The following is a 13,139-nucleotide window of genomic DNA, read 5'->3' as shown; positions in this document are numbered from 1 at the left end:
TGAGAGCAAAGATCTCATTTTTTTTCAAACAATGAAGCAAAATATATTAATTTTGGTAGATCTTGTGATATGCATATTCTGATTTCTAGCATGCATATTTTTTATCTGATATTTTAAAAAAGTATTTATGCATAAAAATAAAGTTTCTGATAAGACAAAAAGAGGATTTGGCTCTATCCAAGCATGACTGGAATCATGTTTGTGTATTTTAAAACTATTTATTCTATAAAATGATCTGTAAAGTGTCAGTTTTTCAGTTTCTCTGTGCATAACAGACCTGCAGGAAATGCTGGCCGCCTAAACAGTCCTGGAAATACGTGTTTTCTCCTTTTCACAGAGCATGAAAAAAACCGCCTGTGCAAGAGTGCAGATTACATGAACCTGCACTTCAAGGTCAAGTGGCTGTACAACGAGTACTGCAAGGACCTGCCCTTCTTCAAGAGCAGAGTGCCTGAATATCCTGCGTGAGTAGCATCTTGTTTTGTAGAAACAGACGCATCCGGTGAAAAAGAATTATAGAATATATTTTTGAAATGCTCGAATTTAGTTTGCAAATATCTAAATTGTTGCTCCCCGTAGGTGGTTTGAGCCATTTGTCATCCAGTGGCTGGATGAAAACGAAGAAGTGTCTCGTGACTTTCTGCACGGTGCTTTGGAAAGAGACAAAAAAGATGGGGTAAACGTTTCCAGCTCCCTTCCTCCTTATCTCTCCTTCAGCCCTCTTGAAGCGCTGAGTCGCTGTTGTTATTCAAGCAGAATTATTGTAATCCATCCTTTGTACTTCCTCTGCCACACTCAGAGTTATCATCCAAAGTTTCTTCCCCACTCCCGCCCCGCCTCCCACATGTTCTCCTGTCTCCCCAGCATTCTTCAAAGACTGAAATAGAAAGCATGGACTCAGCAGTGCAGATTCTTGGGAAGTTTTCAAAAAGAGTGCCCGTGACTTGCATATGCTTAAAGCCAAAGATGATTCTGTTACAGCAGGACATTGTAAATTAATGGCCTTATTCCAAAGGTTTGACTGCAGAAAAGCTGTCCTCAACTCATTACCCTGACTCCCTGGAGTAGCACCTACTCACCTCTAGCCAATTAAGGACCAGGTGGTAACCAGCAGCCAATTACAAGGAGACAGACAGGAGCTCCCACCTGTCACTGGATGGCTGTCTAACTGTCTGTACGGCTGGCTCTGAGAGGTCAGAGTCTCTGTACAGGCAGTGAAATATATCAAAGGTCCAGTTTAATAACGCATCTAATGGTCTGTCTGTATGGTCTTAGACGGGCACACAATCTCACCTGCAACCTTACTCATCCCCTTCTTGTGACTTTTTCTCCTTTAATTTTCCCCAGTTTTTAATCTTCCCGCGTATCTTTTCTGCCCTGCAGTTCCAGGTCACATCGGAGCATGCTCTGTTCTCCTGTTCAGTTGTGGATGTCTTTTCCCAGCTCAACCAGAGCTTTGAGATCATCAGGAAGTTAGAGTGCCCAGATCCGCAGATTGTAGGACACTACATGAAGCGCTTCGCCAAGGTAGGTGCAGTGAAAATGTCATTTGCAGGTTACAAAATAAAAATGCAAGACCGAGGTCTTCAATTTTTTTTCTGTACATGTTAAAACATTTTTTATAATAACAGTAATAATAATAAGAACTTTGATTTGTATAGCGCCCTTTAAGAAACCCAAGGACACTTTACACAAGAGCAGAAAAAAATATTTCCTTTGTTGTTTTCTTCTCCAGACCATCAGCAATGTGCTTCTGTCCTATGCTGACATCATATCAAAGCTGTTTGCCAACTATGTCACCATGGAGAAAGTGGTGAGTGGCCAAAGACATAATGACCCAATGTGGTTTTTCCACAGATGGTCTCATTTTATTCTGTTTGCCAAAAACCGAAAGCCAACTTTTGGAATAAACATAAAAACATGCGCATGTGTCCGCTTCTTTCTAGCCCTGCATCCTGATCAACAACATCCAGCAGCTGAGGGTGCAGCTGGAGAAGATGTTTGAAGCCATGGGTGGAAAAGATGTGAGCGACTCTTCTCCACTCGCAAACAGCCAAAACTTAGACTGTTTAATTATTCAGACATAGTTCCTAATGCTAGTATATCAGCCATGTGTTATTATTATCCTATCACACAGCCGCCAGTCAACCCAAACAGCTGAGTGAGTTTGTGTGTTTTTATTGTGGCATTTTAGCTGTGTGTTGAAGCTAGTGATATCCTGAAAGACCTGCAAGTCAAACTCAACAATGTCATGGATGATCTCAGCAGGGTCTTTGCTGTCAGGTGGGAACACGCTCACACATATTCATATCCAAATGAACGCTACAGATGCAGTCTCTTAAACCCTCTCCCTTTCATCCTCTGTAGTTTCCAGCCTCATATTGAGGAAAATGTTAAGCAGATGGGAGACATCTTGGCTCAGGTTAAGGGAACCTCAAATGTGGGAAATGCCAGCAGCGTGGCCCAGGATGCTGACAATGTCCTGCAGCCAATCATGGAGTTCCTGGACAGCAAGTGAGCCAATCTTTAGCTTAAAATGATTCCCTATTTGGAAGCAAGTTTCTTCTGACTGACTGCCTGATTGACTTGTAGATAGAAGATTTGAACAGTAGGTGGGTAGGGTAACGATGCTCGTGGCTAGAGCTGGAGAAATTCCTGCACAATAACATAATCAAGATGAAAGAGTAGAAAAAAACTGACCTTTAAAACACTCTGGAGACTGAGCTTTCATCTTTCAGGGATTACCAGTGAATACACTGATGTGATGGTTTGAATCTTTGGCTTTGTTGGTTGTGGTTATACGATATATGGATAAAAGTATTAGTCCGTATCTTTTAATCTTTGAATTTGGGTGTTTTCAGTCCCATTCCCACAGGTGTACAGTGTACAATCCATCACCTAGCCGTGCACGCTGTCTTTACAAACATTTATGAATTAACGGTTTCTTAAGAGTTCACTGAATTTAACTGTGGTGCAATAATAGGATGCCACAACCACCCTTGTTTTTGTAGGAATGACTTGGAAACGTTATTTGCCTGTGAATGAATGAAAAATATTGAAATTTCCCCAAATTTTCTGCTTTTCTGAGCGTTTTTTCCCTCATGAAGGTATTTCTCTTTTTCATATTACCTCTTTTTCTTTTGATGATCCGATTTTTCTTCAGGTAGACTGTGTCTTTTCCCCTCTGCTGCTTAATACTTACGTCTCTTTCTTACTTGTGTCTCTCCCTCCTCCTGCCAGCCTGACTTTGTTTGCTAAGATCTGTGAAAAGACTGTGCTGAAACGTGTGTTGAAGGAGCTGTGGAAGCTGGTGATGAACACCATGGAGAAGACCATCGTTCTGCCACCGCTCACAGACCAAACGGTAAGAGCGCATAGAAGTATAAATGCACAAAAGAACATACAAACACACAAAATAGACATATTTAGAGATGTTTTCTTGGCTAATTTGTGTAGACGAAAGAGACATGTACACATATCCATCGCTATCATCTCTTTACAAAATGTTTAATGATTATTTGAAGTCCTTGCGGATGTTTATAGCAACATAAATGAAGATATTACATGTTCATATGGTGACCCCCGCAGTATATAAGGCCTACACGTGCACAAGTATGTTCTACTTACACCTGTTACTGCCAAGGCAACATCAAAGGACAGAAAGAAAGAAGAAGGAGGTGGAGAACGAGAGAAGGGAAAACAAATGCAGACATTTTGTGTGGCCCATGCCTAAGCAAAAGATCAAACAGTTTTTGCATCACATCTACATCCTACCCTCTGCTCACCCCCCCTACACGCAGTATATGCAGCATTGCCCTGCAGGTGCCTTCGTTCATCCAAACAATCCAGACGAAACCCTTAAAAAGCAAAAGAAAAAAAAGGACTGCACCATATCATTCCTGCACCAGCTCATGGCTGCTCTCCAGTATGTCAGTTGTTTGGAGAGATTCCTGATTTATGAGTAACTCACATCAGAGTTGCATAAAAATGTTAGCCTAAAGGATCCGACCCACTTCTGAAAAGAATGATACATTTTGGAAAGCAGCCGCTCTTCTTTTGTTTGTTTTTGGTATATGTGTTATTTCTGTTTGGTTATTAACTAAAGAGCCTCATATCACTGATAATAAAGTGATAATCTGTGGCTACTGTGACCTTCAGTCACAGGACGCAGAGTTTAATGTGCGCCAAAGCTGCACGATCACACCCACAGCGACACTCTTCATGTGAAGCTGCTGAAAGTTAAACCTCGTATTTGCTTTATGAGCAAAGAGTTGATGCTGTAACGAGTTAGCTTAGGTGTTATGGCTACCTGCTCAGTTCTCTACCTGTGCTTAGTCCAGGCTCTAAACAGGTGTCAGTTGCTCCACGTCCCTCCAGGCCTGGGGCCCAAACTTGTGATTTTGATTGATGTGGGGCTCTTTGCAGCTTGACTGACCCTTCTCTCTGGTTGTTGTTGTTGTGATTACTATTACATCCTGCTCCCACCGCTCTCCCTCCACAGATGATTGTAAGTACAGCACTCCTGTGTGTTTGTCTGTCTGTCAGTCCACGGTGGTCAATTTCTCTGCTATATGTGGCTGCGATCTTCCCCTGTTTTTACCCCACATCACACCGTCTGCCTTCTCACGACCTCACCTCTTTGATCTGTCTCATGTCTCCTCTTTTCTCTTCTCTCCTCCAAGTCTGTCTCTCGTTTGAGAAGACAGGAGCATGGTGCATTCCTAACTAGTTCTAATAGGTCCCACCCCACCCCTCAGCAATCTTCACCGATTAGCCCCCTCTCCCTTTTCTGCTGTCTCTTCTTCATGAACGCTCTCCTCAAACAGGAAATGGTACTCCTCTCCTCTGTTGTGCCTGGGTTTGGCTTGTTTCTTCTCATGCATTGCGCCCTTTTATGGGGACCCCGGTGAGGTGACTGATCTCTCGGTAGCTTGGTATCTACTGTCCCGACCAAACTCCAGCACCCCTTTTCCGCCCTTTCCAATCCTCTCACCCCACTGTCCCCACCTTTCCTACCTGTTTGAACTGTGTCCTGCCTTCCTACCCCCTACTGTGGGTTTGTTGCTTGCATCTGATCTATTTCAACACTGCAGTCTTCTCTCAGTATCCTGTACGACACTGTAGTGCACTGTATGTCTCTGCGGACCTGTCCTGTTGGTCTCTTCTGGTTTGGTTTCGTGTTCTGTTGTTGCTATAATTACTGTCATTGTGTTTTTATAAATAGTCTCGATGCTATTTCTTGGGTTTAGGTTGTGCAAACGAGGTACACGGTTTGTTTTCTTAATGTCTTAGGACCAAATATTTCACTTTCTGATGCTGACAACCTAAAGATGTATGAAAACATTTATTTTAATGTCAAGTTATTCATTCTGATCTCTGGTAACTTCCAATAAATTATTTAAGAGAAGCTGGTTTAACATCATAAAGATGCAGACTCTAAAATTGTTCTTTGGATGGAAGTTACTGCACAGAGCTTTAATGCTGCATAATTATTGAAAATATTATCTTTCAGTGATTCCACTAAGAAACTGGTAAAACTATCGGCCTGCCATCACACCTAAAACTCACTAGCACCATCCTGTTTAATTTGTGCATAAATCTAAATATTGTAAAACGATTTCTTTCATGATAAGCCCAATTTTAGTCTTGTTCACGTGACTGAGCACCCTGTATTTTTCATGCAGGTAAAATGTTCGTGTGCTGTGATTGATAGCCAGAAAATGAATTTCTTATTGAGCAGTAAAGAGAGTATGCATATGTTTCTCCTAGGTAAAATTTTTATTTTAACTTTGACCAAGATGTTATATTACATTTCTTTAATGGAAACTATTACGTGCTAAGATACATTTAGATTTTTCCTTTTTTCATGCTTCCTGGCACTGTTTTTGCTTTGGATTGCATGCAAACAGGTTACGAGTGGCCTGGCTGAAATATCAGACCACATGCAAACAATATCTCTGCAATGATCATAAGTGAACAGAGTGCAGTCAAAGCATTTACTCTCATAATGTTGGATTGGCAATCGATCAAAAAAAGAAATAAACTGAAAAAACTGACGAGGGTTTTTCCAACATTCGTTAACATTTTTAAAGCAACGTCTGAGCTTTTGATTGCACGCTCTTATGCAGCCTGTGAGCGTGAAGTCAGACAGCAGGGACTGGCCACTGCTTGAAGTATTAACCACATGCTCTCTTTCCAGGGGAGGCTGAAGAGTGCTTCTCACAGCGATGTAAGGACTAAACCCCTTTAGATCAATGTGTCTTGTCTCTCTCCTCCACGTCTTCTCTCCATGTCTATGTCTCTCTCCCTCAGCTCCCAGTCAAACAAAGCAGTGGAAATATTGTTTTTTTTCACTATCTACATAGTGCTTTTTATAGTGTGCTGTAAACATACCTCTATTGGATGTAGACATTTGTGACTTAAACACAGAAAGTCAGTGTGTTCAGCAGTCACTTAATTTGACTCAGACCTGGCTGGCTATGTGCAAAAAAACAAAAAGACAACAGAGTGTGGTTTAGCTTCACAGCCAAATCAAAGGGAAGCCAAGCTTGCAGGGTAAAAAAGTATATTCATCACAGCAGCCCCTGCAACCAAAGGCACATCTATCTGCACGACTGACAGTTTAGCTTAGAGTAGCAGTGGAGGGATGCTGGATTATTCTTCCCTGTTGCTTCCCCACAGTTTCAGAAATGCACTCTGTTATTTGCTAATAAAGCTCTTCCTGAAACTTTTCTGCTATTCTTTTTTTATTGCATTATTTGAAAGAATACAAAACTACAGTTGGTTTTGGTAAACTTTCAAAACCGTATTTGTAACCACAGTCAGCAGTACTTAGGATACATCTTCTTACAAGAGTACTGCATTAGGCTGGACCAATAAATACCAGCACACACCACGGTGAAGCTTTATAGCTGCTAGATATGTGTGTGTGTGTGTGAGAGAGGGAGAGTGAGTGTATCTGTGTGCATTTGAGTGCACAAATATGTCTATTTTCCTGCCCTTACTACGAGCTGAACCACTTTCCCTTCTCCTTGTAGTGTTTGTGTGTAATGTTTTGGAATGATTAAAAGACAGATAAGTGTGATAACAGCACTTGAAGGAAAATGTACCGTGACACCTGTAAAGCGGTTCAGAGTGACTGTTTATGAATGTGTGTGTCAGAAACGTCGCTGTCCTCTGTGTGACACTAAGCCATTTACCGCCGCCGTTGTTTTGTCACGATAATAACAGCGCTCCTCTCTCTCTCTCTTTCTCTCTGCTTGTCTACCTTTCTTGTTCCTCCTTCTGCCTTTCTGTCTCTTCCAGGGCACTCAGCTCATCTTTAACGCTGCCAAGGAGCTCGGACAGCTGTCCAAGCTGAAGGTACAATATGTTTCTGCTACACTTACGCTCTGGGCCCGGCACCAGTGCTTCGGACTGAGTCTCTAATTGCTTAGAAAATATGCGGAAGAGCATATGAGGGGGACATATTGGTCATTTTGCTTTATGCCTCTCCCGCTGGCATCTTTAGGAGCACATGGTTCGTGAGGAGGCCAAAGCGCTAACACCCAAGCAATGTGCTGTGATAGAGTTGGCTCTCGACACCATCAAGGTAGAGATTCACTTTCATTTTCAGTGATTAAACATTGAATATTCTCTTTATTATCAGTGCAAGCGTTTCAGGAAACAAGAAGTCATAAATGTACAGTCTTAAAACCCAGAGTTTGGGACCAGGAAATGAGGTTTTTTTTTATCCCTTTAGGATGAATTAATAAAAGAAAAATAACACATAATTTCACTCCCAAAGCATTTTCCCAAGATAACACAGGCACCCACATAGCACCAAATGTTAAAACGATTGTTTAAAGCTCTACGGGGGCTCTAATTTGCACATCATAGAAGCGTTTTGAATTGTTATCTGCAGTTGTCAGTATTGACTGGTTTAGTGTTGGATTCATGTGTGACTGTGGGAATGTCAGGATTCGCTGATGATCACTCTGCTGTGTTTATAATTATTTGTGCCCTTTTATTTCTTCAGTCAGCTGCTGGTCGGAAGATGTTGGTAAAATGTTTTTTTCCCCGCCCTTTTATGTGACAGCAATATTTCCATGCTGGTGGTGTGGGTCTGAAGAAGACATTCCTGGAGAAGAGTCCTGACCTTCAGTCTCTCCACTACGCCCTGTCCCTTTACACGCAGGCCACAGACAAACTCATAAAGACCTTTGTCCAATCGCAGAACGCTCAAGGTAACGTACAAATCTGTCTGTGTCTGAGGGGCTTTGAATTTGCTTTACCTTCCAGTATCTTCAGTTGTTAAGTATGAGCTTAACTACCTACAGCATCTTACATAATTCTCTGAGGAAGGGAAATGTATTCCTTCTTCGCTCACACTCTCAGAGGAGCCCCTCTCGCTGCCCCCTCTGTTGATGTTAGGGTTTTCCCAAATGCCAAGTTTCTATACGCTCAAAGTATCTCACGTGCCTCGTAGAGCGTAAAATTGAAACTGCAACAGCACAATATTTCTCACTGTCCTGAAATGCTGAGTCTCCTGATAGCGAGCTTCTGGAACTGCAGCCACTATTCTGTAGATGATCTGACAGCTATTTGCAATGAAAAAATAAATACCTACCCACTCTGTTTTCCTTCTCTTTGATGCTGCTGCTCAGCCTCCGTCCTCCTGTCACATAGCTGTGTAACAGCCATCCCGTTTCTGCCATCAGACGCTCACACATAGTCCCCGAGCACTGGTAGAAATGCCTTTTGAGTGGATAATCATTTAAAATTGAATTTTTTAACTAATGCCATGTGGCTTTTGATGTTGCAAGACACAGTTTTTTCACTGCTTATTTGGTAGAAGTAGCTCAATTTCCCCAACAAATCAGGGAAAATGCTTTTTACATGTTGGTCTGTTTTCTACTCTGTAATTGTGAAACTCTCTGCAAACCTCATATTTCTTCGTGTGTCTCCTTTCTCTGTCTACTCCCACCTCCTGCCCCGTCTGTGGGACAGTGTTCGGCGGGAAGGGGGTGAGATTCACCACTAGTGAGGATGTTTACCCAGAAAAGGGTATGTGGCACTCAGGCTGAGGCTCTGAGACACCAAGGACCACCAGAGAGCCTCCAGAACAAAGCCCAGCAACCTCCACCTTTTCACCCACCCCCACCCCCACCCCCCCATGTGCATCCTGAAACTGTCCTGCCTGCTCAGATTCATCCCAACAGACAAATGCAATGCACAGACTGAACACACTCTCTGCCTTTTTGAACACACATACATGCCCACCACCACAGCAAGAATGGTAACTTTATGCATTCATGCATGAAACGTACACACTGATGTCTGTATGTACAGAACTGCGCTGAATACATACGCCGTGGACAGTATGTATGAGCAGACACGACGCATGATGCGCGGACATCAGACAAATATAATAGAAATGCATTAAAGCGTGGAGGAATTCTGATGCAGCATGATGTCACCCAGAGAAGCCAGGGGGCTGTGTGTGTGTGTGTGTGTGTGTGTGTGTGTGTGTGTGTGTGTGTGCGCAATCTGATGAGTCTGTCCTCAGGTTGTAGAAGCAATTATTTATTTCCAGAAACACTGGGAGGAAATCTTTTTTTTACAGTGTCACTGTCCCTCCCACTGTGTTTGAAATGGCAGATGCTTGAAGAGGAAGAGTAGGATTATTATGAAGATGATGATGGCTGTTGGCTTAGTTTGTCTGGGAGGGCTCTCTGTCCTTCCCTACCCTGCGATCGCATCCAAAAGCAGGCAGAGATGGAAACACCCAGTCAGCTTCCACACGCAGCGCCACCCTCCCCAAAGCGGTGATGGGAAAGGGTTCTCAGCTCGTCTCCCCTTAACAGATCTAGCCAATCACAAACAGTCCATCGGGTCAGGTGGTCTGATTTCCGTCTCTTTAGATCAGAATAAAAGAGTCTGACTTGCTCTCAGATGCGGTATGTTCATACACGCTCACACAGAGACATATGCATTCTGCTGTTTGTGTGTGCACTTGGCTTCGCCGTTTAATTTGATGCTACGATGATGATCTGGTGCTGCGCAAGCCCTAGCACCCCGACAGTCATCTCAGATGAGCGGCTCAATATGACATTGTTAACACTGCAGTCTGTTACACGTCAAGTTGTGTCACTTTCCTCTGGAAAGAGACCAAAGATGGAAATGTGTAAGGAAAGAAAAGCATTCAAAGTAGATTTTTATGCAGATTAATGCCTAACTGTGAAAGGTATCCACTACCAACAAACACTAGCAAATGAATTTTGTTGGAATAGTTGAGATTTTGAAGTGTTGCTCTGAACTGGTGTGTTCTCAAGTTTGATTGTCTGACTGAGCTGAATCCCACTTTCTCATCCTTTACCTGTTCAAAATGGTGACACCAGCTTTTTAGTTCTGATGAAGTATGACTGGAAATAATTCAAATGCTCCTTTTTGCAAGTTTTATGGAAAATCATCTATTTGAGATTGAATAAACAAGCAGCAAAGAAGCGTATCTTTCGCCTTCCTGCCAGCTGGTGGATGTCCCTGACTGTAACAAGGAAGCAAATTAACTCCCTGTCAAACAGATTTCACTGAGTAGTTTCTCCAACCATATTAGAGTGGATGATTAGAGCAGGATGAATGACCAAAGCTCAGTGGAATTTACTCGCAGCTGAAAGAGTCTTTGATCAGCGCTGACGGTCGGTCTCGCGTGCTGCTGGCTGTGAGCGCCGATATTTGCGGTTAAAATAATCAACTCATTTGTGAATAAGTGCCAAACTCAGGCGATGCTTTGGCACATTTAAAGTACAATTCTGAGATTTAATATCTATTTTGGTGACGTTTTGCAATATGGTGCAAAATGTGCCTCTGATTGCCGTGTTTGTTAACGAAGAAAGGGGCTGCTTTTTCCTGGCAACATCTTCCTGCCTCCCAGCCAGAAAAGTTTCTTTCTCATCTCTCATGGATGTCCTCTACTGAGTAGACAAGGCCAGATGGATGACTGCTGCTCTCTTTGGTCCTGTTGGCAGTGAAACCAGCAATCCCATAATGCTCCCCTGAGAGATGCAGAGAGCCGCGTGCCAGGAACACTCTGCCGTCTAACTCCCACAGACACCTTGTTTAGTGGGCGGCTGGTTAAAAACACAAACACACAGGCTGCTGGTCGTCGCCACAAAGATACCGTTGACAGAGCGAAGACGCTAATTAAAACACTGAAAATTAATGTCCATCTGTCACTGTATCCTTCTGGAGTTGTACGTGGATATAAACCGCTTGTTCACATGCGGCACAAGGAAAGATCATCATCCTCCCTCCCAGACAAAGGTGTTAGAGCCTGGTGAAAGCCATCTAGACTTGTCATCTTCTTCCTCAGGCAAAAAGTAGAACTCCAAGGACCCCAAACAAGCCCAGGTCTGGCGTAGCGTAGAGATGAAACAGTTAAATGACTTTGATGTTTGATTGAAATGCAATGAAATGACTGATTTTAACCAGGAAACATCTGAGCGGTCAGTTATGAGGGTGTGTGTCGCTCTCGATCCATAAACTTACATTAAATGATGAAAAAACTAAACAAGGAGGAATAAGAGCAATCTCTCTTCAAGAATGGAAATATAGACATTAAAAGGACAAAAGAGCAGAAAATATGAAAAATCTTCTATTCGCTCTTCTTGCAGAAAGCTTTATTAAAGCAGTCAGGCATCAGTACTGTCATCCTATACCGACGGGCCGGGGAGGCCGAGCTGCTTCTCCCTCCACGTGGTCCCTCCCTCTCTTGGCCCTCCTCTTGACCATGCTTGGGTAAAAGACTTTACCAAGGAATGGGTGTATCCATCTGAGCATGCCCAGACATGATCTGTGTCGGTGGGGGGGGGGATCCACACCGTTAGCTGACCTTCTCCAGCTTCTCTCCTGTCTTCTTCTCTGCCTCTTACTAACCACCCCGCATCCTAACAGACACTTTGCATCTATGAGTGGGCAACAGTTACCACAGTGATTGCCTCTCAGTCGCTCAGGTTTAATCATAACGTAGAATGCATTACCAAAGGAGATAATACAGCTATTGCAGGCTTATTGTTATTATTATACACTACCGGTATTAAACACATATGCCCACTCATAGCTGCTTTGTCTGAATGTCCACTTCCAGACCACAACATATGCACAAGCAGAACTCTGTGCTTTATTTTAAACGCTATTATTTTATAAAGAAACATTTGAATAGTCAATACTCTGCTTTATATTCACCAGGTTATAACTGAGTCCATTTCGTTGTTTCTTTTGTGAAACTGAAATGGAAGTGTAACTTTTTTTAAATTTAATTATGGAGGAGAATTCGAAATAGAGGGCACAGCGGCTGCGACATTAGCACAGTGGAGATTGGGAGACTCGAGGGTATTAATGGCACTTTTACTCTTTGTCCTGTCCCGTCAGGCTCTGGGGTGGACGATGCTGTAGGAGAAGTGTCCATCCATGTGGAGATTTTCACTCACCCGAACACCGGAGAGCACAAAGTCACAGTGAAAGGTGAGCAAAAATATTTTGTATCTTTGTTGTTTTCACATTTATTGGGACTGAATCTGAGGGTATTTCTGGAAATAACATTCAAGTCATAGTTTAACATTTAAACATTGCTAGACCCCGCGGGCAGGACTGTATGGCCATAACAGGGCACCAGAATATAGCTCTAGCTTTCATCTGCCATAGAAAAATAAGATTTTGTAATGAATACTCTTCCAATTCTATTTTCATTATCTTGACCATAAACTGAATGTGAGGCCTGAGGGAGAGCCAGTATTGTCTGAGTTTCCTGTTCACTCGCCCTCGCTTACCGCTCCACTTTTTCACACATTTTCTCCACACGAATCTCACAGTCACCCACACCTTCCCGCTCTCTTTCCTTCCTTTAGCTCTGTCTTTCTGTCTGTTTCAGTGGTCGCTGCAAATGACCTGAGGTGGCAGACGCAGGGAATATTCCGGCCTTTTGTGGAGGTCTATATCATCGGCCCTCACCTCAGTGACAAAAAGAGGAAGTACGCCACGAAGTCAAAGAACAACAGCTGGGCTCCCAAATACAACGAGACCTTCACTTTGTAAGTGGTTGATGTGCATCGATGATTTGAGGGATTGTTTCGAGAGATTTTTGTAATATTCTCCATCGCCCC

General features: G+C 42.9%; 1 protein-coding gene across 1 annotated transcript in view; it reads left to right on the top strand.

The window, feature by feature from the left end:
- unc13a (unc-13 homolog A (C. elegans)) overlaps window positions 1-13,139 on the top strand; it is a 47,038-nt gene that overhangs the window by 30,376 nt on the left and 3,523 nt on the right. The window contains exons 28-42 of the mRNA XM_086284264.1: window positions 338-464; window positions 580-676; window positions 1,384-1,527; window positions 1,736-1,813; window positions 1,947-2,024; window positions 2,195-2,283; window positions 2,368-2,514; window positions 3,241-3,364; window positions 6,200-6,229; window positions 7,306-7,362; window positions 7,511-7,591; window positions 8,078-8,225; window positions 8,989-9,045; window positions 12,409-12,501; window positions 12,908-13,067. Coding sequence (XP_086140390.1) covers window positions 338-464; window positions 580-676; window positions 1,384-1,527; window positions 1,736-1,813; window positions 1,947-2,024; window positions 2,195-2,283; window positions 2,368-2,514; window positions 3,241-3,364; window positions 6,200-6,229; window positions 7,306-7,362; window positions 7,511-7,591; window positions 8,078-8,225; window positions 8,989-9,045; window positions 12,409-12,501; window positions 12,908-13,067 — 1,510 coding nt within the window. The remainder of the gene's footprint in view (window positions 1-337; window positions 465-579; window positions 677-1,383; window positions 1,528-1,735; window positions 1,814-1,946; window positions 2,025-2,194; window positions 2,284-2,367; window positions 2,515-3,240; window positions 3,365-6,199; window positions 6,230-7,305; window positions 7,363-7,510; window positions 7,592-8,077; window positions 8,226-8,988; window positions 9,046-12,408; window positions 12,502-12,907; window positions 13,068-13,139) is intronic.

This window comes from Aulonocara sp. 'chitande type north' Nkhata Bay, linkage group LG23 (assembly GCF_057382095.1).
Source record: "Aulonocara sp. 'chitande type north' Nkhata Bay isolate Kocher_YH1m ecotype deep benthic linkage group LG23, A_spYH_male_GT1.1, whole genome shotgun sequence".
Taxonomy (NCBI): domain Eukaryota; kingdom Metazoa; phylum Chordata; class Actinopteri; order Cichliformes; family Cichlidae; genus Aulonocara; species Aulonocara sp. 'chitande type north' Nkhata Bay.
Note: the sequence above shows the minus strand (reverse complement) of the source record. Positions and strands in the feature narration are given on the sequence as shown.